Source organism: Prionailurus bengalensis, chromosome B3 (genome assembly GCF_016509475.1).
Source record: "Prionailurus bengalensis isolate Pbe53 chromosome B3, Fcat_Pben_1.1_paternal_pri, whole genome shotgun sequence".
Taxonomy (NCBI): domain Eukaryota; kingdom Metazoa; phylum Chordata; class Mammalia; order Carnivora; family Felidae; genus Prionailurus; species Prionailurus bengalensis.
Genome location: NC_057355.1, coordinates 59,208,549 through 59,233,361, shown reverse-complemented (window position 1 = coordinate 59,233,361; position 24,813 = coordinate 59,208,549). Strand labels below are relative to the sequence as shown.

Genomic DNA, 24,813 nt, shown 5'->3' with positions numbered 1-24,813 from the left:
TCACACACCACCACACTCCTCTCAAGCATCCATAGCAGATCCTGTTAATCCCTTTCCCACTGAGCTTGGCTGCAGCTCGGGACCCTGATTAGAATTAACACATTAGATGAAACCTCTCTGTCATGCCTGGCAACTGAGGTGCTGTAAGCAAGGCCGCTGTGACTCCTGTCCTACCCACCCCCCCCCCCCCCACCTCTGGAACAGTACAAATGAGTTGGTATGAATTATGACACATACCAGCCATTCGCCTGTCATATCCTGAGTACTAACAGATGATGGGCCACGCTACCCAATTTCAGATCAGCCACAAAGAGCAGTATGATTCCAACTTACAGTCTCAAAGCTTTTTTCAAACTCCAGAAGTTTAACTTCAGCTTCCTTATAATTCTTAAAGAACATGCATAGTTCATACATCTCCATCATCAACAGTAGTGGGGAATCCTTTAAGAAAGAGTTTGAATGAAATTACAAAATTGTGAATTCAATCAATGCTATTTTCTCAATGAACAAGGCCAATCAATATAAGAGGTTAAAGTAAAAACTTAAGTACTAGTAGTAACAGTTTCATCGTAGAATTAAGCCATATGTGTTAAAAAGAAAGATTAAATTTATATTTCTTTTACCTTTTAGAAAAAAGATGTTCAGGCCAGGTACACCTACTCAACAGTCCATTTTCTATTGTATGTATACTTGTATCCACACGAGCCGGAGATGTTCCACTAGATGGCGCTAGGACACCTCTACATACACTCCTGGAAAATGGGCTCCAGAGAGCTGCCAACCTACAGCTGTCTGGGGCATTTCTATCACTTTGGTGAAAGCTTTTCAGTCAGAAGACAGGAGTTTTGGAATGAGAAAGTATAGATCTGAACTATAAATATACTACTTACTAAAACACTTTGAGACCCTGGGGAAAGATACCTAAGTTCTACAAGCCCAAGCTTGTTACTGTATAAAATGAGGATAATACCATTTTATAACATCTTCATATAATACTGTCTTTGTATTGGATCATTTTGAGAACTGGCTAAAATAAATTTAAAGCTCTTTGCTAAATAAATGGTACTTCTATTATCATTATTTGTTGTTGGCTAAAAAACCCCCCAAAAACCCAGGGTTACAACAATTGAAAAATCCAATGGGAATATTCTGAAGTAACCTTTTTAAACTCAGGAAAGAAATGAAGTGACTATCACTACCTTCAAGAAAAGGTGGAAACCTCTGATGAGAGTTTTGCTCTTCCGCCTTGTTAATAATGTTTTCCAGATGACTGAGAGGTCTTGAAGCTCCCACGTGTGGCCCTCCACTGAGCCCTGAATGTGTCCTGTTGCTTCGGCTGCAACACTCTCCTCCACAGATGTGATGATCCAAACACAGAGACAAGGAATAGTACTGGCACCCTGCCATTGAATAAAAACTTTTCAAAATAAAATAACAATTGTGTCTGGATTACCTGACAGAGGGAGTTGGGAATTGCCAGCAATGCTACAACCATGGATGGATATGTCCTGTTTAGAACAAGTCACCTCACCAACAATAAATTGGTTAAAATAGCTTGAAAAGCCTTCAAACATGAAATAAACACTAATAAACAACAAGGGATTATTATAAACTATTCTGCAGAGTGTAACATGTCAAAGGACCAAGAGACTGAGCAGGTATACATGGAAGTTGTGGAAATACAAAGTATAAGAAAACAAGACAGCCTTCCACAGAAAGGCTGATCAAGGGGCTGGCTACAGCATCCCACTTCTTTGCTCAAGAGGCAGGGTCCCTTCTCTTTGCCAACCAGGAAGCAAGGCTCTGATCACCCGAGTTATTGAGTATCAACGTACAAGAAAGTGTACTATTAGATGGCCTGGAGCCTAAGCTGGAAAAGCACAAAAGTGACAGTGGCCTTGAAAACACAGGCTGGAGCCTCACATCATCACCCCACTTCCTCTCTGATTATCAGCCTTCCCAGTCCCTCTCCACTGTCCCTCTTGCTCTCTGGGTCCTTAATTTAGGTTTTTATTATCCTCACCTGGAGACATGAGGCCAAGACACTAAGGATAGGGGCCTGTTGTTTCACCGCTTCAGCTAGGAGCCAGGACCTGGAGTTTGGCTCCTCCGAGCACTGGAGCAGAACTTCAAAGAGATCAGTCATCTCTTCTTTGTTTCCCTGGAATTCCTGGGGGGACCTGTTGCAGACTTGATCACTGTCCATCCTGGAGTTGGACACTAAGGGCAAGTTCTCAAAAGCCAATCTTAAGTGGTCTTCAAGGACAGGACTGAAATATTGAAGAAGAGATTTCACCTAGAAAACAGACGATTAAAAAGACAACTGTCAATTTCACCTGGAGCTGAAAAATGTTAGAGAAAAGCAGAGGCAAATTGTTCTTCCTCACCCTGAACTGCGTGCAGGGGAAGTGACCATGGAATTTTACAAAGTAATTTATTGCTTTGGAGTGAATTTCCATATTCAATCTGGAGTCACAAAAACCTCTTCCTTCAGCTCTTAAATACTAATGATTAGTCCGTTTTTTAAAAAAAAAAAAAATTAATGTTTATTTACTTTTGAGATAGAGCATGAGGGGGTGGGGCTGCAGAGAGAAAGAGAGAGAGACACAGAATCTGAAGCAGGCTCTAAGGTCTGAGCTGTCCGCACAGAGCCCGACGCGGGGCTCGAACCCACGAACCGTGAGATCACAACCTGAGCCGAAGTCAAACACTTAACTGACTGAGCCACCCAGGCCCCCCTAATGACTAGTCCTTTAACTGAAGCCAATCCACTGAAATCTTAGTAAAAACAGTAGCATCATATAAAACAAAAGCCTAGGTATACACAACAGAAAGAACACTACTTTTCTTCCCAGAAGTCTTCTAATTTCCTCTTCTTGAATAGTTGGGAACAAATGGTGGCTTACCTCCTTTGGGTGATAGTTATGGAGTTGACTGTGAATAATGAACTGTAACCAATCATTTGCTTTGGCACATTCTCTGAGATAAGATGTGCTCAGTTTCACATTGTGGATCCTGCAGAACTGTACCGCTAATGCCCACTGGCTGCTAGATTCACTAGATATCCTGTAATTGGGCAGTAGAGGAAAAAACAAACTTGTTAAGATATAGCTTTAATTTTAAACTGGAAAATTAGTAAACATTAAATAAATTTAACCACAGCATATGTTCTAAAAAGCCTTTCAAGAAATATCAATGTTTAGTAGGCTCTTCTGGAAAACAGTGGTGGAAAAAAGAGGACTCCTGTACCCATAACACAAAAGCTTTCTTAGTATACTAGCAGAATTCATTTCTTTTATCAGCCAAGTATCTATCAGTAGATATAGTAGCTATATACCATCTTAAGGAGAACTGCATAAACAGTCAGTCAAGACACTTCCTGAGTGCTTAACTGTTATTGCATGATTTACAGTATCAGAGTGCAGACAAGTGCATGGGCTTCCTAAGTGGGGAGTACCTGTTCCTAGATCAGGTGCGTTCAGGGTGGTATGGCTATAGACAGGGAGTACCTGTTCCTACTGGCAGCAGGAAACTGCTGAAAACAGAGCCATTGACAGCAGGTATAGGAGAATAGTGTGCCTCCCCACAGTCTGGGGTCACCCCAGGGTTACCCCAGGTGGCGTAGCACAGAGGAAAGATGGCATAAATGTGTATGTAGAGGGGTTTTTGTGGATAGATGGTCACCTCAACTTTCATTATCAACTAACATACATTAGGAAGAAAAAATTAAGGACATCACTTAGAGTCAAATTTTGTGAGATCCATCCCACATCTTCTTAAATGATTTCAATATGTGACACTTAAGAGATTCCTCTGACCAGCAGGACAGTGGAGGAGACAGAGCACTTTTCCATCTCTTGGAAACTCTATCTCTAAAGAGTGAATAATTATCTTCACCCTCCTTTTACTAGTGGCAAGAAGAAATTAAAATCCTTGTCCATTTACCAAGTATCTGCTATATGCTGGCTGAGTAAGAAGACTTGAAAGGATTGATAAAAATATGGGAGGCGTTAGAAGAAAGACTAGGCAAACACAGCTTGGAAGATTAAAGTTTGCTGGAAAAAAGACTGAGGTTGCAATTCAACAAACCTATTTATTTCCTGCTGCTGAATGCTGCTCCATATACCTTCTTCTAAAAGAATAAGCAATTCTTCTGTGGTTGCCTTTTCACCCATAGCCAGTTTAGATAGTTTTTCAGCTGTAAGAAATATAAACAATAAAATATGGTGAAGAGAAAGGGTCAGGCACTGGGAATTTCTGTTTGAAGAGTGTGGCCTTGGGCCATTTCAGAACCTAATTAAAAGGCCCAAAAAAGTGACATAAAGTGCAAACATTCTGCCGGAAAAGAATGAGACAGGAAGGTAACTGTTTCTCCCCCAACCACTCATAATCCAGTGCCTCAGACCTATTCATCCCTTGTCCCCTGAACAAAACAAACCCCAGATAGAAAAGGTGCTGTACCTAGAGACTCTCTGACACAGCTGTACTGAGCATCTTCATTTCTACACTTGTAGCTCAAAATTATATTGGCCACTTTCATATCAACTCTGAGCTTTAGGCTGTCGAGGCCAAGCAGTTCTAAGAAACAAACACACGCAGCTGCTATTGAAGGTATGTAGAAGGAGGAGAGTCCTAAAACATAGGCTTCATTGCCTACTTGCTGGACCCTGAAAAAGGAAGAAATCAAAATCACATCAGGATATGAAAATTGTTTCTCAACAGGAAGAGCAGCCAGAATTACACAGTGATACATGAAGCGTCAGACACCTATGATTTTTGCCCCCTGCACACACCCATTTAAGTTCTTGGCAGTTTTTAGTTGTCTCCATAGCTCCCCATTCCCTTACATTTCACCTTCTCCTAAAACACCTGTTTATAAGCCAAATTATTCTTGCTTCCAACTTCATCCAAGGAACACAGAACTTCTGAAAGACTGTCAACTTGTGATCTTATCAATTATGAGTATATATATACATACTACCAAGATAATTAATGCCAATTAAACTTGACATATTAGGTTTTAAAATTTCTTTTTAATGTTTATTTTTAGATAGAGAGCACACACACATGGGAGGAGCAGAGAGAGAGGGAGAATCCTAGGCAGGCTCCATGCTGTCAGTACAGACCCTCATACAGGGCTCGATCTTAGAATTGTGAGATCATGACCTGAGTTGAAATCAAGAGACACTTAACTGACTGAACCACCCAAGTGTCCCCGTTTATATTAGTTTTACAAGCGTAGACAAATTTCAAGGACAGATGCACACAAAAATAACCGTATTAATTTACTATGTAGGATGAAGACAGGAGACTCAGGGACTTTTATCTTTCATTTTTCACCATTCTGAATTACTTGAACATTTTACCATAAAAATGCATTACTTTGTTAGCTATAAGACAAATCAATAAATAAAGTAAATCTATATTTAGCTGATTATATAAAATACTTCTCCAAATTCTGTACTTTATAAAAGTGAATTATAAAAAATGAAGATCATAAATACAGAATTCACATCTTATTATATATACAATTCCCTCTTTAGAGGAACCACTAATATTTGGCAAGCTCCTGGGTCATTTTTCTGTTTTAAACAGAATTTTAAAAGACATAAAAAGAATCTTTTAATATTATCTTTATTATCTTTTTTCCTATTAACAAAGATACACTAAATTCCCCACACTTGGGATATACAGAAAAGCACAAAGGGGAAAAAAAAGAACACTAAATTACTAGCCAGATATAATTATTTAATTGTGATATATTTTCAGAATTTTTTTTCAAATACATGTGAAAAATACTCAGATATGCCTTTTATTAAGAGTACAAATTATGTTTTATATACTCACAGCTGCTTGGGAGTCTTGCTCTTGGTTAATTCCTGGACCAGAAAAGTACCAAATGCAAACGAAGGCCGTCCATGTTGTAAATAATAAGCAAAATTCAGACGTTCCACTATAGCATACTTATTAACCAGGTCAGGGCTAGAAAAATGCGGGAGATGACTCCCTGCATCTGGGGGGAAAGTAAAGCAATATTAATCCTCTTCACTTCACCATGATCAATTCCAAATTTGTACGTGGGAAACTTAACTCTGCAATGGTAAAAGAAAACCAGTTGTTATTGTCATTTTGTACCACCGTGTATTACTGTGAACCACCAAAATGTAATAGTTTATTTTAATGTGAAAAAGTAGCCCTCCATTTTACACAAAAATATGTACCTGAGAAGCTGCATAAAAAACTTATAATTTATACTTTTTCCTCACAGAACTTATTTTATATGCCGTAATTCTATATTTGATGATCATTTAAGTTCACAATGGCAATAATCCTTTAGCCTGTAAAATCTCTGCCGATGATCTGCAAAAAGAGCTTTATAATTCATTCATGCAGCTCATAACACAATGAAATCCCTTCATAACGTATTTATATGAGTCCTCTATTCACCAAGGCCAACTCACTATACGTTCCTCCAGTAAACAGTTTTAAGAACATCCTTTTCTTCATATTAATACTGTTCTACAATTTCCGTTTATCACTAGCTATAGTTTCTAATGATGTTTTCATAGAGGACCTTATTAGCTATAGGATGATACCATCTTTCTAAGATTAGCAGAGTAGCTCAGTTTAAAGTTACTCTGTGCCCATGAAAATAACAGAAAAAACATTTTTTCCTCTCTAGAGAAATCTGAAGTCAGAAGATGTTTGCGTGTGACAAGTTAGTATGAAATAACCACTTCTGTCAAGCCCTAATCTTTAATTGCCTCTTAGGCCACTCACTACCTATAAAAAAAAAATGAAATAACATTTTTGTTTTCTTCTAAATGTATATTTTTAACATTTATTTATATTTTTGAGAGAGAGAGAGAGAGAGAGAGAGAGAGAGAGAGAGAGAGAGAGAGAGAAAACACCTGTGCGTGCAAGCAGGGGAGGGGAGGAGAGAGAGGGAGACAGAGAATCCCAAGGACTCCCTGCTTTCAGTGCAGAGCCAGATGCGGGGTTCAAGCTCATGAACTGTGAGATCATGACCTGAGACAAAATTGAGTTGAATGCTCAACTGACTGAGACACCCAGGCACCCCTGAAACCACATTTTGAACTGTTAAGGAACAAGTTCTTGGAAAACTTCATCTGCTCTTATTTTCAAAGTTCAAAGCCTATTTCTGAAGAAAAAAAAAAAATTATCCTCAAAAAAAAAAAAAGGATTTTTTTATACTGTGACTTGGTTCTTAAAAAAAAGAAAAAGACAGACAGACAGACAGACTTGAAGAGAGGTGTCTGTCATCTAACAAAACTATTACTTAAAAGTCTACCACCTTTGAGATTAAAAAATTGTCACATGCCTTACCTATATTCTTTGTGAGAACACAGTGACTTTGGTAACTTGTAATTACACATAAAACTGTTCATTCACTCATTAAATATTTGCTGAATACATGTGAAGTATATAGCACTGCCTGGCACCAAATCAGCTAACTTCAGTTTTTAATTCAAGTAAGACCGTGATCTTTTAGCAGCTGGGGGCTAGTATGGAGAGGGTATACAAGAAAAAATTCTACCCAAAAGGTAATTTTCTCTGGCCTGACACAGAAGCCAAGTCACCTTGCAGTCGCTCTACATCTCTTTTCAGTGGTAAGGCCATATGAAAAAAAAAGTAAACATTCTAATTAAATACAATTCTCCAGGGGCGCCTGGGTGGCGCAGTCGGTTAAGTGTCCAACTTCAGCCAGGTCACGATCTCGCGGTCCGTGAGTTCGAGCCCCGCGTCAGGCTCTGGGCTGATGGCTCAGAGCCTGGAGCTTGTTTCCGATTCTGTGTCTCCCTCTCTCTCTGCCCCTCCCCCGTTCATGCTCTGTCTCTCTCTGTCCCAAAAATAAATAAATGTTGAAAAAAAAAATTAAAAAAAAAAATACAACTCTCCAATCTCATAAATCCACATTATGTTTTTATAATTGTTTCATTTACTTTATGCTTTATTACTTCAAATATTTCCCAACACCAGGCAGGGAATATGCCTTTAACTTCCTGTCTTTTCCCCAAGTGTACCCAGTACGGTGCTCAGTCTCCAAAAGGGGGTCAGGATTCTGGTGAAGTTGTTGGAGTTGGAGGCATTAGAACAGCACAGGGGAATCAGTCTACACTCTAGTAGTAACTTCACTGAGATTAAGTATTTTCATTTGAGAATACAATACGCACTACTATATTCAGCCATCAACAAATATTTATTGAACATCTATTACAGGTCTGGCATTGCACGAGCTCTGGGCACTAGGTGAGTTAAATATATTGAAATTTGAAATTACAAAATGGACACATTAGAAAATTCATTTTTATGCATGTCCATAAATATTTACAGGGTATACATTATGTGCAAAGTGCTAATCTGAAGCCTACTTTAGAGTAATATCGGCAGAGACACCACAAGTACCATGACATTAAAGGCTAACCCTAAATTTAAAAGTAAAAAAGAAAAAGTAGAGTTTAAGCATGGCACCAAAAAAAAAAAAAAAAAAAAAAAAAAATCAGAGAAGTGCTTCTGGTCTAAAAAGAACAGCAATGTGTATGCCTCTGGTGCTTACCATGAGCCAGGAGCTCCAAGAGCTTTGTCTCCTGTCATTCTCATGTAATACGTGAGGTGGACACTGTTATTAACCTTATTTTGTAGGGAACTGAAGAAAGCTTACGTCACTTACCCGAGATCGAGCCAGGATTTGTCTAAAGCCAACACCTATGCTCTTAATCTTATTTATAATACTATACTGCAAACAGGGATTTTTGGAAAGGGAGAAATTTAAGCAGATAGATAATACAGATACACTTTAGGATAATACATCTTATATTTCTCGGCAAGAATAGCACTAGGGATGTATTACAATTACTTTTAACTCACGAAATGTTTTCAGTTCAGTCTCCTAGAAAATGTTTTCCATCGGAATGCATCTTTATTTTTAAAATGGAAAGCGGTGAGGGGTGCCTGGCAGCCGTCAGTTAAGCAACCAACTCCTGATTTCACCTCAGGTCATGATCTCATGATGGGTCATGAGATCGAGCTCTACACTGGGCTCCACACTGGGCATGGTGCCTACTTAAGAGTCTCTCTCTTCCTCTCCATTGTCCCTCCCCCGATTACCCACTCACTCGTGCACATATGCTCTCTCTCAAAAAACAAAACAAAAAAAAGCAGAGAAAAAAACTGGATTGGCCTTACATAAATTAACTTCTACTGTCAACACTGCTGAAATACTTAACTTCTAAAGCCCTAAATACCTATAATGACTTACCTCCTATAGCCAGTGTGTTGGCAGATTGCCAGCCAAACAATCTGCTAGGATCAAAGGGCAATAATGACTGAAAAAGGGGAGAAGTCAGAATTAAAAGTTAATTGACTCTAAAATAAGTAAACAAAACTGTATGAAAAGACTTCACAGGCAGTCTGCTTCCCTTCTTCAACCTTATCTTTCTGAACATAAATTCTCTGAGCCCAACTTACAAAAAAAAAAAAAAAAAAAAAGAATGCATGAGACACTTTCCTATGTTAATAAAAAAAGAACTGGCTGTGTTCCTTTTACAGACTCCCCTCACTTCAAACTACATCTGCCAAGTGTACTCTCTTTCGGTTCAAACAACATCAATCATAATGTAAATGGATTTTTGAAATACTTTTGGAATCCAAAAGCAAGAGAAGAGGCTAGAAAATGCTACCATGTAAACAAGACAATGTAAGCTAAGGCAGGACTAGAAAGGAAAGAGGAAAAGTAGATCAAAGGTTAGAGGAATGTGGTGAACGAACCACCACTGCCATCAAAGAAAAAAGAGGGCAGGAAGTTGTTAAGCCAGTCAGAAAAGGTTTGAAAGCTGGGAGCCATAGCTGTTTGAAATTTGTCTAAGCCAAAGATTTAGCAAAGATGATCAACAGATGGTAGAAAAGATAAAGGAGAAAATAAAACTTTTAAGTCAAGATGTGAGTGGCTAAGGAAAAAGCAGCTTTGATTTAAAATTAAATAAGAATTTGTGGTCTGTTAAGGAAGGGCTACTTTTCATAAAGTAATACGACTAAAAAATTGCATCAGTCAACTTGAGAACAGAACAAAGAACAACCTGAACCACTTATGTTCTAGGCTGATTGAATCCACTTTAGGCAGTGCAACTGTTTTGGTATAATCCACTTGAAGTTTATACCAGTGCTACTGGTCTGCAATAAGATAAGAAACTTGCAATAACTTTAAATCTAGCTAAATGCTTCCTGCTTCAAGAGTGTCTTGCTACACAGACCAAACAACAACAAAATAAAAAAACACAACAAAAGCCTGCTGAACTGAACCGTGTACTTAGTAACATAGATTTATATAATAGTTCAAGATCCTAATCTCATCACATCCCAGCAACAAGCAGTTCATGGAGTGGCACCCACATGGGGAGTGAGCATTCTGAGCAGGACTACTCTATAAATTAAGGACTGTTCACACTGGAGAAATTTTGTACCTTTATAGATTATAGCGTTTATGTTGAATTAAAGACCCTAATGGGAAATATGCGCACCTCAAGAAAAAAAGCAAAAGCCCTCGGAAATGAGAAATGAACAAAAGAATGTGTTCATAACAGAAGATCCCTGAATAGGTTTAGGGTATATGAATTCCTCGAAAATATATGCAAACTTATACATATATGTGCAGTTTTTCTGGGTAGAGAACTCACATTCTTAAAGAGGTTTTGTCCTGAGAATGGTTAAGAAGCACTGATTTAAATAAACAAATAACTCGATTCACTGAGAAGAGAGAGACCCAAGTTATCTGTGTAGAATGCTTTCGATGAAAGCAGCAGACAAGTATGCTGGCCAACTATCCGCTCTCAGATCCATTTCCACCTTTCCCCTACAGAGAACTGCACTGCCCAAGCTCATTTGCCCTTTGGCTACCAGTAGGGTTAGCCCAGAGAACATGGATACTAAAGGTGGGAAGAGGGGAGAAACCAGGTATTTTTTTCCTTCTTTGTTTTCTGGGGTATCTCCTCCAAGGTTCCAGCTCCACCTTCTGTTTCCAGCTCTCATTAGACAGCCAGGTCGTCAGATTAGCTCCCAGAGACAGCTCCAGCTTCTGGGTTCTGATAACACCACTTTCTTGCACTGTTCTTGCAGCCTTAGGAGTGTTGACGGCTTCCTTCTTCATCAGTTTTTGGGTTGTCTCACCAGGGCATGTTTGGATTCTCCTTTCTGCTGTTACTGTGTTATTTCCTATTTGAAAGACCCAGGGTAGGGGCAGCTGGGTGGCTCAGTCGGTTAAGTGTCTGACTTCGGCTCAGGTCACGATTTTGCGGTTGAGGAGTTTGGGCCCCCACACGGGATCTGTGCTGACAGCTCAGAGCCTGGAGCCTGCTTTATTCTGTGTCTCCCTGTCTCTCTGCCCCTCCCCTGCTTGCACTCTGTTTCTCTCAAAAAGAAGTAATAAACATTGAAAGACCCAGAGTAGGTTTCTGTCTTCCTGGCTGAACCTTGACTGATACCCCTCAATACTATCCACCTAAATACTGTACCTGCATAAGGTGGTAAAGTGTAATATCAGGTGGCAGGACATTAGAGGCAGTATACTGTGGGAATAGAGCAGTTTTTAGCTTGGGATAAGGAGTTAATGCCATCTTCAGTAATTGGGGATCTACTTTCTTCAAACAGGTCTCATTTTCATCATTCTGAACAACCTAAATAAAAAGATCACATGGTACACAGTAAGGGTTTTCTCTTTCCCAAATTTAAGTTTTTTTCCACAAGAATGAAACAAGGTTAGCTTGAAAAAAATACATGGAAATGAAAAAAACCAATGGTCAAGGAGTTAGAAGCCAAGGGTTCTCATTCTGGTTCTAGGAAAAACTAGCTGGTGACCCTGGGCCAGATACTCAACATCAGGCCTCAGTTTCCTCATCTATAAGATTAGGAAGTTCAACTAGATCAGTAGTTTTCAAACTATATGTGAGAAAACTGTTTGAAAAAAGGCTCTGCTACTAAAATGTTTAGAGTATTTTTTATTTTTTTTAATTTTATTTATTTATTTAGAGAGCACATGTGTGAGCAGGGGAGAGGAGCAGAGGAAAAGGGAGTGAGAGAGAGAGACCATCTTAAGCAGGCTCCGCACTCAGCATGGAGCCTGACATGAGGCTCAATCCTATGACCCTGGGATCATGACCTGAAATGAAATCAAGAGTCAGATGCTCAACCAGCTGAGCCACCCTGGCACCCTTAAAATATTTAAAGAGTAAATAGTAAATATTTTTAAAGGAAAAAGAAAACCACTTGACTAGATGACTCCTACCTAGGTTTTTCTCTCTCAGTGCTCAAGTTATTCTATGACTATTTTTTGACAGGTGATTATAAACAGAGGAATAGATAACCATATGAATTAAAATACATTGCAATAATCTGGAGGATGTAGTATTATATTAAATTAGCATCAGTAAGAAGCTTTTAAGGATTAGATGTTAAACAGCATCCTTAATTCAGTTCCCTCTAACCAGGCATACTATACTTACAAAGAAGCAGAGATGAGCAAATTTCCACTGGGTCCCTTAAGAGTTTATATGGATAGCTAAAAATTATGATTTCCTTTTTGCCTAAGAGTACAAATAGTAGACAGTAATTCCTAAGCCACACATCTAAAATACAGTTACTCCCAGGAGCAATCAGAAACTGACGCGCTATCCTTAAAACAAACCTGGAGTTTAAAAAACAAAGGTAGGGGCACCTAGGTGGCTCAGTCAGTTTAGAGTCTGATTCTTGATCTCGGCTCAGGTCATGATCTCACAGTTCATGAGTTGGAGCCCCTCCTAGGGCTCTGCACTGGTGGTGTGGAGCCTGCTTCTGTCTCTCCTTCTCTCTGCTCCTCCCTTGCCTGTGCTCTCTCTCAAAAAAATAAATAAACTTAAAAAAATAAATAAATACCAGATATACACACACACACACACAATTGATTCTGTTTCTCTGGAGAACCCTGACTAATACAAGGCTTCTGAAATCCATAGAGAAAGAGAAAGAGAAAGAGAAAGAGAAAGAGAAAGAGAAAGAGAAAGAGAAAGAGAAAGAGAAAGAGAAAGAGAAGGAGAAGGAGAAAGAAAGAAAAAAAGAAGGAAATAAAAAAATCTCTACATCACATATTAGTTCCCTTTCAACTTAAGAGGATATAATATAAAATATAAAACTTCATCCTTTGTTTTATGCTCTTTAATATAATGAGATACTTATAAGTAGTTATACGTGAATATCACAGGAGGTCTAGAAAATCCAAAGATATTTCTGCTAAATTTAAAATCAGTCCTATTTTGCAATAACAGGTAAAAGTGCTATCCGTACCTGGCTGACACCCCCAGGGGCATACATTGTAGTAGCAAGGGCCAGGAGAGTATGTCCTTCCAACAGCATACTGCTTACACTGGCCTGGTTGCTGGGAATCAGTATCTGAGCATTTGCAAGGCTAGCCTGGAAGATCAATTTGGGATCTGGAAAACAAAAGAATAGGTTTTTTTCCTTAAGAGAGTTATATAATTCTGAGAAGAAAATTTTCCCTATCCACAGTATGAAGGACTTTCTAAATTTAAAAGCAATAAGAAAACATCAAAAGGGAAAACGAGAGATTTGTCCAAATAAAAATAAACTTCTATTTAAACAACTGAGACAAACAACTGTTCAAACAACTGAGATAAACAAAAGAAAACTAAAAGGCAGTAATGAACTGGGGGGGGGGGGCGCGAGGAATTTTAACAACAAATTAACAACAAATGATAACCTAAAATTAATGTCTTCAGCAAAGAGCTCATACAAATCAATGCCTGAAATACTGACTCTCACAGATAGACTGTCACGATGTGGGAGCTTAATAAACATTTGTTGGATGAATGCAGGCTATAAAGAAAAAAAAGGATAGAGAAAATAACCAGAACAGAACCAGAACAAAATACAGATCAATCAATACAGATTGAAGACAGATCAAGAGTTGCCTGTGGATGATTATCTACCTAGGCTATCTACCTGCAGAGTTTTACCTTTTGATAGTTGTCTGTGGCGTCCAATTTTTCTTTACAATAAACATATTATCAACATCAAAAACAAACAAAACAAAACAAAAACCCCAACCCACATTATGAAAAAAATTCTTTATATTGCAAAAAAACCCAGAATTACATAAAAGTGAAAGATTGGCTGTTGACATTTCTTGCCTGTGTTAGTGGCTTTGCCTGTCCCCTTTCCCAAGTGGAGTCTCTGGAATAATACCAGCTAAACCCTCAAGGGGGGCGGGGGTTACAGGGCTTTTCTGATTATAACCAGAGCAAAGCTCTCCTTCAGCAGCTCCACTACATAAGACAGAACAATCCAGACATACTGTGGTTCGTTTTTTTTTTTAATTCCATCTGGAGTTACTTACTAAAAAATTCAGGGCAGACACCTGGAAGACAGACCACTTCTTCATAGAAAAAGGGTGTCATTACCAGAGAGCAGGAATTCACCCTGTGATAAACTGCTAAGATGAGACATATCCAGAAAGAACAAGCCTGAGGCTGAGGGGGAAGGGAACACTAGCACACATGCTGTCTGGCTTTTCTTGGCTGGCAAGAGGGCAACACTTTTGGTCTTCTGCTTTTTAAACAAAGCTTAAACCTAGGTTATAGTTAGATGTTTGTCGATAGACAAATGATTTATTTAGAGAACACAAATTATGTGCCATTTAACAGACCATTTAGCCAGACTTTTTTTTTTTTTTTTTGTTAAGAGACAGAGCATGAGCAAGGAAAGGGCAAAGAGAGAAGGGGACATAGAATCCAAAGCAGAGTCCAGGCTCTGAGCTGTCAGCACAGAGCCCAAAGAGGGGCTTGAACTCATGAACCACAAGATCATGACCTGAACCAAAGTTGGATGCTAGACCAACTGACCCACCCAGGCACCCCGACATTTTTGTATTTAACACAGTGCACCCATACCAACCAGTTAAATTACTGGAAACTTGTCGACACTGAACTAAAAATTCAAACCAAGGGTGAGCTTCATATAATTCACTTTTTTTCCAAAAAGGGACAATTTGAAGGATTAAGTCTGTATATAAAACAAAGGAACAAACTCTGGTTAGCACACAGGATAAGACGGTTACAATCATGTTTGCTCCAGATGATAACTAGCATTTAAAAAGGAATTTCAGAATTAAGAGTAAATATAATATACTCCAATCTTGTGTTGTGTTTTACTTATTACTTATGGTCTAGAAATAGAGAAAAAATTAGAGACAGATAATTTTATTTATAATGTGTTTACTTCCATGATGAAATGTTACCAACTCTGTAAGATTAACAGATACCTTGTCCTGTCATATTTTATTATTTTAAACAACAAAAACTTGTCAGCATTTTCAAACTTCAGAGGCTTTTAAAAACTTCCACAACTACAGAGAAGCTAGGACTGAGGAATTAAGTCTCAGGATAGATCTTTTGAATATATGACTTCTAAATCTTCTCTTACCAGCAGCTTTGGGGAAAACATTTCTGTGTCTAAATAAGCTTCAATGATACGAACCAGAAAAACACCATCTATTTGAATTCTTAGTCTTTAATACATAAAATAAAATAAAAAGGTTCTCCTTAGCACCTAAGGCTGGACTCTGGAATCAAATCTAAGTAGAATTAAATCTGGCTGTGCCATTTATGAGAGCCATGTGCTGTAAGTAAGGCACTTGGCCTCTCTCAATGCTTCAGTTTCCTCATCTGTGTAATGGAGATTGGAATAACCACCCGATAGGCCTTCTGTGAAAATTAGATGAGATAATGCACGTAAAGTACTTAGTCTAGTGCCAGGAACACTGTAAGTACTCCTATATTAGAGAAATAGTCTTGTTAGCACTGACCCAACAGCAATTCAGAGCAGCCAGAGTGATCTTGGGCAGTACACATAGATGTATATCTATCTATCTAAGTATCAATTTAAGAGTATACCTAACATACCTTGCAGTGGTTGTGAACTCATAACCTTCTGTTAATCTTACAGAATTGTTTAGCATTCATTTGCCTGGTAATGAAGGTATCAAGTAACTCCAAGTTAACTTTCGGAATCTTCCTCTCTTTTAAACTTTTAAGGCATTTCTTTCATTTTATTCTTTGTAGTTATCTTATAGGTTAACAGACATGTTACAGGGTTAACATCACCAAAAAACACATGATAAGCAGTTAGCTGAATGCAGCACTGAACTAAGGTACCAAGTATTGGAGTGAAGGGGCACTATTTCAAAAAGATCAGTATTCCTCAAGGGAGTGTTTAATATTTTCCTAAACGCCACATTCAGAAGTAGTATGGAAAGAGGAAACTGATTTGTGCTGCTCAAGGACAAATCAATTCTCAATACTCACTTGTAACGGTCAAGATAGACATAGAGAAGATACTGCAGACTGTGTTCCAAACAATAGAGAATGAAGTGAGAATGGAAATCCCAACCTTCTTTGGACCTGTAGTTTTGAACGGGGAGAGTATCTTGCATCACACCTCCAATGCGGTTCAGTCTTAGGAGGAAGAGTTCAAAGTCTTCTAGTTCAGACTGAAGAAAAATCCCACTCCTGTTGGGCAGGTTTCAGAGGTGGCAAGTTACCAAGTTGCTAGACTCAGGGCAGACCAAACCACTTCCATTGTGGAAGTCTCAGCTACTTAAAAATAAGGATTTACAAATTAAGACTGCCAAGTCTTGTGGTAGGGTCCCCTCAAACCTCAAAGCAACCTGGCTATATGTGTATGTGACAACATCCCTCACCACCTTGTAACAGGAGACCACTTAACCAGACTACATGTTTGTGTGTTACCATATATAGGAGACAAAGAAATAAAAAGTATATAGAAAACTACACCACGTGGCGTTCAGGGCTCAGTTCTCCAGGTACGAACCCAACTGAGCAATGCTGGCAGGAATAAAGTTACTTCCTGGAAAGAAAAGCCTCAGTGTCACGACTATCTGTCTGAGAATCCTGCTACAGTCTCACTCTATAAATCTGTTCTGACACATATATATTTTGCTAGTTTCTGATGAAGACTGGTGCACCATCTTAGTATTTAAATGACAGTCTAGAGTTATCTTCATTATTTCAAAAACCTAATCTAAGCTATCTCCATTTTCTTTTTTTTTACTTTTTTTTTTTAACATTTATTTATTTTTGAGACAGAGAGACAGAGCATGAACGGGGGAGTGTCAGAGAGAGGGAGGCACAGAACCTGAAACAGGCTCCAGGCTCTGAGCTGTCAGCACAGAGCCTGATGCGGGGCTCTAACTCACGGACCATGAGATTATGACCTGAGCCGAAGTCGGCCGCTTAACCGACTGAGCCACCCAGGCGCCCCGCTATCTCCATTTTCTTATGATTTTAACTAGAATTGCACAATCCACTATGGCAACAGTGGTTAGCTCTTGAAATTAGATGTTTTAAGCACTGGGAATTTCCAAAATTCCCAAACAAAACCATTTAGAAGCTAAAGCAGAATAATTTAAATAGACCAACAACTAAACAAGAATAGAAATTTGCATTTAAATATTACTTTTTACAAATTTACTGTTAAATTTATATACTATACAGAGGACAATAGGAAATATATAATGTGGCATGTACAGAAACACTATGTAACCATCACCCAAATAATAGAATATTATACCTTGGTGTATTCTTCCCCCATGCATGTCCTTTGCTACCCCCAGAGGTAACCACTATCCTAACTTTGTAATAATTATTTTTAAAAAAATTTTTGTAATGTTTATTTTTGAGAGAGAGACAGAGACAGAGACAGAGTGCAGGTAGGGGAGGGCAGAGAAAGAGGGAGATAGAGAATCTGGAAGTAGGCTCTAGGTTCTGAGCTGTCCACCCAGAGCCTGATGCTGGCTCAAACTCATGAACCATGAGATCATGACCTGAGCTGAAGTTGGATGCTCAACTGACTGAGTCATCCAGGTGCCCCCCTGCCCATTCCCAACTTAAAAAAAAATTTTTTTTTTGAAGTTTATCTATTTTTGAGAGAGAGAGACAGAGTGCAAGCAGGCAAGGGGCAGAGAGAGAGGGAGACACAGAATCTGAAGCAGGCTCCAGGCTTCCAGCTGTCAGCACAGAGCCCGATGCGGGGCTTGAACTCACAGACCATGAGACCTGAGCTGAAGTTGGACGCTTAACTGACTGAGCCATCCGGGCACTCTTGGATTTGCCTATTTTAAACTTTATTCATAAATGGTACTATCTGGATATATTATTCTTAGTCTCATTTCTTTTATTGAACATTGTGTGATTTACCCATGTTAATACCTGTGAGTACAGTTTGTTTTCATTATTTTTTTTTTTTATTTTTTAAAATTTACATCCAAATTAGTTAGCATATAGTGCAACAATGATTTCAGGAGTGGATTCCTTAGTGCCCCTTACCATTTAGCCCATCCCCCCTCCCACACCCCTTCCAGTAACTCTCTGTTTATTCTCCATATTTAAGAGTCTTTTCTGTTTTATCCCCCTCCCTGTTTTTATATTTTTGTTTCCCTTCCCTTATGTTCATCTGTTTTGTCTCTTAAAGTCCTCATATGAGTGAAGTCATGATTTTTGTCTTTCTCTGACTAATTTCACTTAGCATAATACCCTCAGTTTGTTTTCATTGTTATATAGTACTCCACTGTAGGACTGTAACTACATTTTATTTATCTACTCTCTACCTTTGATGGTCAGTGCAGCACCCCTAGATTTTTGGTAAAATAATTTTATATTTCCATGACTACAAATGAGGAAGACCATCTTTTTGTATGTTTATTGGCCATTTGTGTTTCCTCTTTTGTGAAATGCCTATGTATGCTGTTATCTTCCCCTCCAGATCCAAGCTCTACTCTTCTCCTATCCCTGGAGGCTCGCCTGCACAGAAGACTCTAGTACCCTCAGGCTTCCATTTTGTTTTGCCTATGGAAGACCCCCATAAGAAGAGAAGAGTCAGAAAGAAGAGAAGATGAGGATACCTTGGCTCTTTCTGTGCTGGGTGACTGCAGGTTGCCTGACACTCTCCACTAAGGGACACAACTCTTGCCAGGCAGCTCTCTAGGTCTCAGTAACCATTCTCCTTGACCCCTTAGGCTGTTTAGAAAGCATACCCTACTCCCAAGGTCATGAAAATATTCTTCCGTATCTTCTAAAAGTTTTATAGTTTTACATTTATCATTTGGGTTTTGAAATCTACTTGGAATTGACTGTATGCATGAGAGAAGGCAGAAAGTCCAATTAAAAATAAAAGTCCAATTTAAATCCAACCCCCCCCCCCACAGCTATCTTGTTACCCCAGCTCCCATTTGTCAAAAAAAAAATGTTCTTTGCCCGCTATTCAGTGCCACCTCTGTCATATATAAAGTGAGCATGCATGTAGAAGTTTGTTTCTATGCTCATTATTCTGTTCTCTGGTCTATTTGTCTATCCTTGAACCAATACTCTCACCGTCTTGGTTGCTAGAGCTTTAGAATAAACTTTTATACCTGGGAGGACAAGTTCTTTTTCAGGGCTATTCTTGACCCTCTGCATTTTCATATAAATATTTATAATCAGCTTGTTAAAATCCACAAGAAAACCTGCTGGGATTTTTATTGAGATTGCATTATATCTAAAGATCAACTTGGGAAGAATCGACAACAGGCTTGTCTTGCTCCAAATCTAAATAGAACGTTTGTGGTGTTTCACCATCAAGCATAACGTTAGCTACAAGATTTCTTTAGATACCCCTTTCACATTAAGGAAATTTGCATCCACTCTTAGTTTGCTAATATGTAGCTTTTATGATAAATAGATGCTGAATTTTATCAAATGCTCTTCTGTATCTAACAGGGTGGTATGAGTTTTTCCTTTTAATCTCTTACTGTAGACCTAATTCACTAATGTCATATTCCTGTTGAATCACATACATACTAGCTTTTTAAATAAATAAATATTAAGCCAAATATTTGACAACCATGCAAGTTATATGCAATTTTACTTTTAGTAAATAAGGAAAGGATTTAGTGCAATAGAAGGAACAGCAAATAGAAAGTCAGAGGTAAAAGAATTGAAGTCTGTAAGTAACTGACTTGGGCAAAGCTCCTAACTTCTCTAGATTTCACTCTCCACATCTTCAAATTGATTAGGACAATACAGCTACACCTCCCTAAAAGTATAAATATAAAATAAAATAAATACATGGGGAATAAGCTTCAGAAACTTAAAAATTAATATATATGTTATTGTCTCATTATATTATTTTTATAGCCTTAGGAAGATAGATTAGGTTTAGCCTGTGAAATTGCTGATATTCAACCATTTTTGACCCACACAAATGGCAAGTTCACATGGTTCAATCTAACAGAATTGTTTTTAGCAATTAATTAAAAATTTCAAGTCTTCACATCACTTCAAGAGCTACTTACCCTTCACTAATTTTTTTCTTTTTTAAGTTTATTTATTTTGAGAGAGAGAGACAGAGAGAGTGCAGGGCAGAGAGAGAGAGAGAGAGAGAGAGAGAGAGAGAGAGAGAGAATCCCAAACAGGCTCTGCACCATCAGCACAGAGACTGATGCAGGGCTTGAACTCACGAACCACAAGATCATAACCTCAATTGAAATGAAGAGTTGGACACTTAACTAAGCCACCCAGGCATCCCCTCACTGATTTTTTTTTTAATTTTTAAAAATTATTTTCTTAATGTTTGTTTATTTTTGAGAGAGAGAGAGACAGAACGCAAACGAGGTAGAGGCAGAGAAAGAGGGAGACACAGAACCCAAAGCAGGCTTCAGGCTCTGAGCTGTCCACACAGAGCCTGATGCAGGGCTGGAATTCACCAACTGTGAGATCATGACCTGAGCCAAAATCGGGTGCACCCCTCCCCCTCACTAATTTCTTAACTGAACAGTCCTCTTTAGTTAAAATCCACAGGCAGCACACAGGTGCAGTGACAGTAATGAGAAGAGTGGGAGACATTACATGACACTAAGGCATCCTCTTCTCAGCTCTTGCCACTTGGTCCTTGTAGCTCCAATGACAGCTGACCATGTCAGCTACAGTGTGAGAACCTATTCACTAACACATGGTGTTAAATGCATGTGATCTTAAATATTTTTTTAAAAATTATTTATTTTGAGCGAGCGAGAGCAGGGGAGAGGAAGAGAAAGAGAGGGAGAGAGAGAGAATTCCAAACAGGCTCTGCACTGACAGCGTGAAGCCTGACATGGGGCTCAATATCTCACAAACCATTAGATAGATCATGACCTAAGCCAAAATCAAGAGTTAGACACTCAACTGAGCCACCCAGGCACTCCAAAATGCATGTGATTTTAAAACCTCAATATATGGTAACACTTTATAATTTTAAAATACTATGAAACAACATTGCATTGGATTTATGGCATTTCAGAGCAAAATTTACACCATTAGTTTTTTATTGCCCTTCCTTGTATTCATCTCCAGTTACAATACCTGGCCAGCTTATCTAAAATTTCATTCCTCATGTAGTTGTTGCAGCAAGTATTCTGATCAATAACATCAACAGTCAGAAGGGGCCATCTGTTCTGCTGAAGTGAAGCACAACTGTTCTGGGTCTGAAATTCTCCAATCCACAAGATAATGCTTGACCAATCATGGCGAGCTGTGAGGTATCTCCAGAGGGCTTCGGGAGAATATGATTTGTACTCTGAATTAAGAATAAAATACATTTTAAAACAGCAATGAATTATGATTATTGACACAAAACTCAACAATAATTAACTTAATAGATTCTTCTTCCCTTTTCTTAATATAAATAAAAACTTCGGAGGCACATGGGTGGCTCAGTCAGTTAAGTGCCTGAATTCTGATTTCGGCTCAGGGCATGATCTCATAGTTCATGGGATCAAGTCCTATGTTGGGCTCTGCACTAACAGCACAGAGCCTGCTTGGGATTCTTTCTTCCTTTCCCTCTCTCTCTGCCTCTCCCTGGCTCATGCTCGCTCTCTCTCTCTCTCTCGCTCTCTCTCTCTCAAATTAAATAAACAAACAAAATAACTTTGGCTGTAATAGTTAACATGAATTTAACATTCTATACATAACTACTATTACTTGTTCCCCAGAGCCCTCATGTGATACAGATCCTTAGTTTACACAAGAAGAAACTCAAAGACTATTGGAAAAACATAGATGTCACTTTGAGGCTGGCTAGAGAATTCTTAGCCTTGAAATTTCAATTCACTAAACCATAAGGCTTTTCTCTTTCACTGTCACATTATAAATCTCTTACAAAAACCTTGAGATATCCCAGAGTCGTGGGATTGAGCCCCATGTCGGGCTCCTTGCTGAGCATGGAGCCTGCCTAAGATTCTCATTCTCATTCTCTCTCTCTCCCCCTCTCTCCCCTCTGCCCCTCCCCAGCTCATGCCCACACTCTCTAAAAATTAAAATAAAAACCTTGAGATAAGAGGTCTTCATGGAATGACTTGCATTTTAAAGTAACTGAGTATTCTTCCTCCAAAAGGAATTCCAAAATGGAGACTCACCAAAATATTCAAATGCCTAATTTAATTCTCATACAATATGTTTAAATTTTAGGTTCTTTCACACTTGCCTTCTGGACTTATCCTGGGGAGAAGGATGGATTCTTGTGTTAGTTGATTCCACCACTGAGCCCAATTTAACACAACTCTGTGGTCCTGTTTGTTAAATTTATCTTTAGGATCATGTTTCAGGAGTGAGTCCAAAACAGATTTGTGCTTGAAAAAATCCTGTTCCTTCATCCTATACCTGAAACAGTGGTATAAATTTTTTTAATTTTGGAGGGAAAATCTGCTCATTAACTTCAACTCTTTTAGGAAACACATAATTCAATACTATCATTTTTGTATTTATTATCTTAAAAATATGTATGTAATTATACAAATATTGGAATGAGAGGAAATTCCCTGAGTCCCTTCTGGATGACACAAGTTTTATCTTCATAGAGAATGTAAGCTCAGTTCCACATAAAAAACCTGTGCTCACTAACAATTATAAACAATGTCCACAATATTTTTTCCGTATTATCGAAAGCAGGCTAATAAGACTACCTGGCAAAGGGCTGGATCTGCACATTTTCTTGAAAATGTCCTGAATAAAACTTCTCAACTTGATGCACGAAGTCTATAGTTCTCTTTTCATTTTCAGAAAAATAATTTTTTTCTTTTAAAATTTCAACCTTGAATAAAAAGTAATTAAGCAGTGACCTCACAAAAATCCATCACAATTGCAAAACAAATGTCATGAGATTAAATGCCATTTAAGAATTGTATTTTGAATTTTTGAAGTGTATATATATATTCACAAATTTTCTTTTACCACAAATGCAAAATGATCATTAAAAATAAAAGGAATTCTAATACTTTTACTTACTAGACATTAGTCGAATATTAAAATAATTCATTTTGAATTTTCACCAAGGTTTACTAGAAGATGTAAACTACATAGCCTCACCTTTACCTACCAAAAAGTCCCGTATATCTTTATCAGTTGTATAGAAGCAGATCTTGAGCAACTGGTCTTTTACATCAAAGCCCTGTAATAAACAGAAAAATTGAAAAACCTTTACATTTTGTAAAAGGACTATTTTAAATATAAATATATGTTGGATAAAGAAATACCCTATTACAGACATGTACCCTGTTAGAATTCTACAGCTTTTCTGCTCTTGTGAACACTCATACTCTAGATTTACCTTACGTATACACAGCCTATCCCTAAAGTCCTTAGCCATTTTTCCAGAACAAAGGCAGCAGATAGAACAATTTAAGGTAATGCTAGGCTACCATGACCAAAACTGCAGGTATCTGCTATAATGATTCACTTGAAAACAAAAGTCAATGCAAATCACAATGCTTGCATGGTTTCACTCTGTACCTCTAGAAAGTTACCAGGGACAAGCCACGACCATGCAGATTAGGGCCAGGTCTCAGCTTAGTCCAGGAGGCCTACCTCCGGGACTTCCCCTTCTCAAATGAAGTAAAACCACAGAGCACGAAGTAAAAGTATAAGCCATTAGCTCAAACGGAGACGTAAGGGGTCACACAAACAACCCAGAATGTTTCCCAACAAACGAGGTTCTGTGCACACTTTGACATGTATGAAGCCTTCTAGGAGAAGCACTGTCTCCTTCTAGTCAAAGTGTCAAGTATAACAGAGAATAAATGATGGAAACTCCCAATAAAAAAATTTCTTCAAAAAAGTTCTCAGTACCAAAGAACATTTCTATTATCATTTCCCAGTAAAGGCTATATAAATTTCTTAGTTTCTGACACAACTATGAATACAAATCAATTTTTATATCAACCAGAAATTGCATTCAATATAGAGAACTTTTCTTCCATTAGAGACTTTAAGATCAGACAGTTTATGCAACTCACCATGTTCTTCAAAAGTTCAGAGGCTTCCTTTATGTTGTTCTTTTTCAAATTGTCAAAGACCAAATTTAGGCCTATTCTAATCAGCTCCTCAAGTCTTTGAGCAGAATGACTGTTAATCCTGAAGAAAGCCTGTGCCTCTGGTATTCTGTTGTTCAAAATAGCATCGGCAATAATGTCCTAAGAAAATGAGGAAACATATTTGCCTTTTAAGTTCCTTTTTATTTCCTTATTATGATTATCAACATGGGACTTATATATTTATTGAGCACCTAATAGACTTTTGTTGAAAATCAACCACTAGATTTGGTGCTTTGCACAGGAGAGATGAAGTTGACCAAAATACAGGCTATTAGACTAGTGGAAAATATACAAATAAAGTATTGAGTATAGTCTTGTATGATAAAGGCGATGATGCAGGTATCCCAGGGTGC

General features: G+C 38.2%; 1 protein-coding gene across 1 annotated transcript in view; it reads right to left on the bottom strand.

Annotated features, from left to right (window-relative positions):
• SPG11 (SPG11 vesicle trafficking associated, spatacsin) overlaps nt 1-24,813 on the bottom strand; it is a 93,613-nt gene that overhangs the window by 27,279 nt on the left and 41,521 nt on the right. The window contains 18 exon segments of the mRNA XM_043555539.1: nt 334-441; nt 1,200-1,400; nt 2,024-2,296; nt 2,907-3,066; nt 4,090-4,198; nt 4,462-4,667; nt 5,848-6,013; nt 9,281-9,347; nt 11,529-11,690; nt 13,333-13,478; nt 14,959-15,028; nt 15,030-15,066; nt 16,368-16,571; nt 21,456-21,669; nt 22,576-22,751; nt 23,054-23,181; nt 23,467-23,538; nt 24,383-24,559. Of these exon segments, the coding sequence (XP_043411474.1) occupies nt 334-441; nt 1,200-1,400; nt 2,024-2,296; nt 2,907-3,066; nt 4,090-4,198; nt 4,462-4,667; nt 5,848-6,013; nt 9,281-9,347; nt 11,529-11,690; nt 13,333-13,478; nt 14,959-15,028; nt 15,030-15,066; nt 16,368-16,571; nt 21,456-21,669; nt 22,576-22,751; nt 23,054-23,181; nt 23,467-23,538; nt 24,383-24,559 (2,676 nt within the window).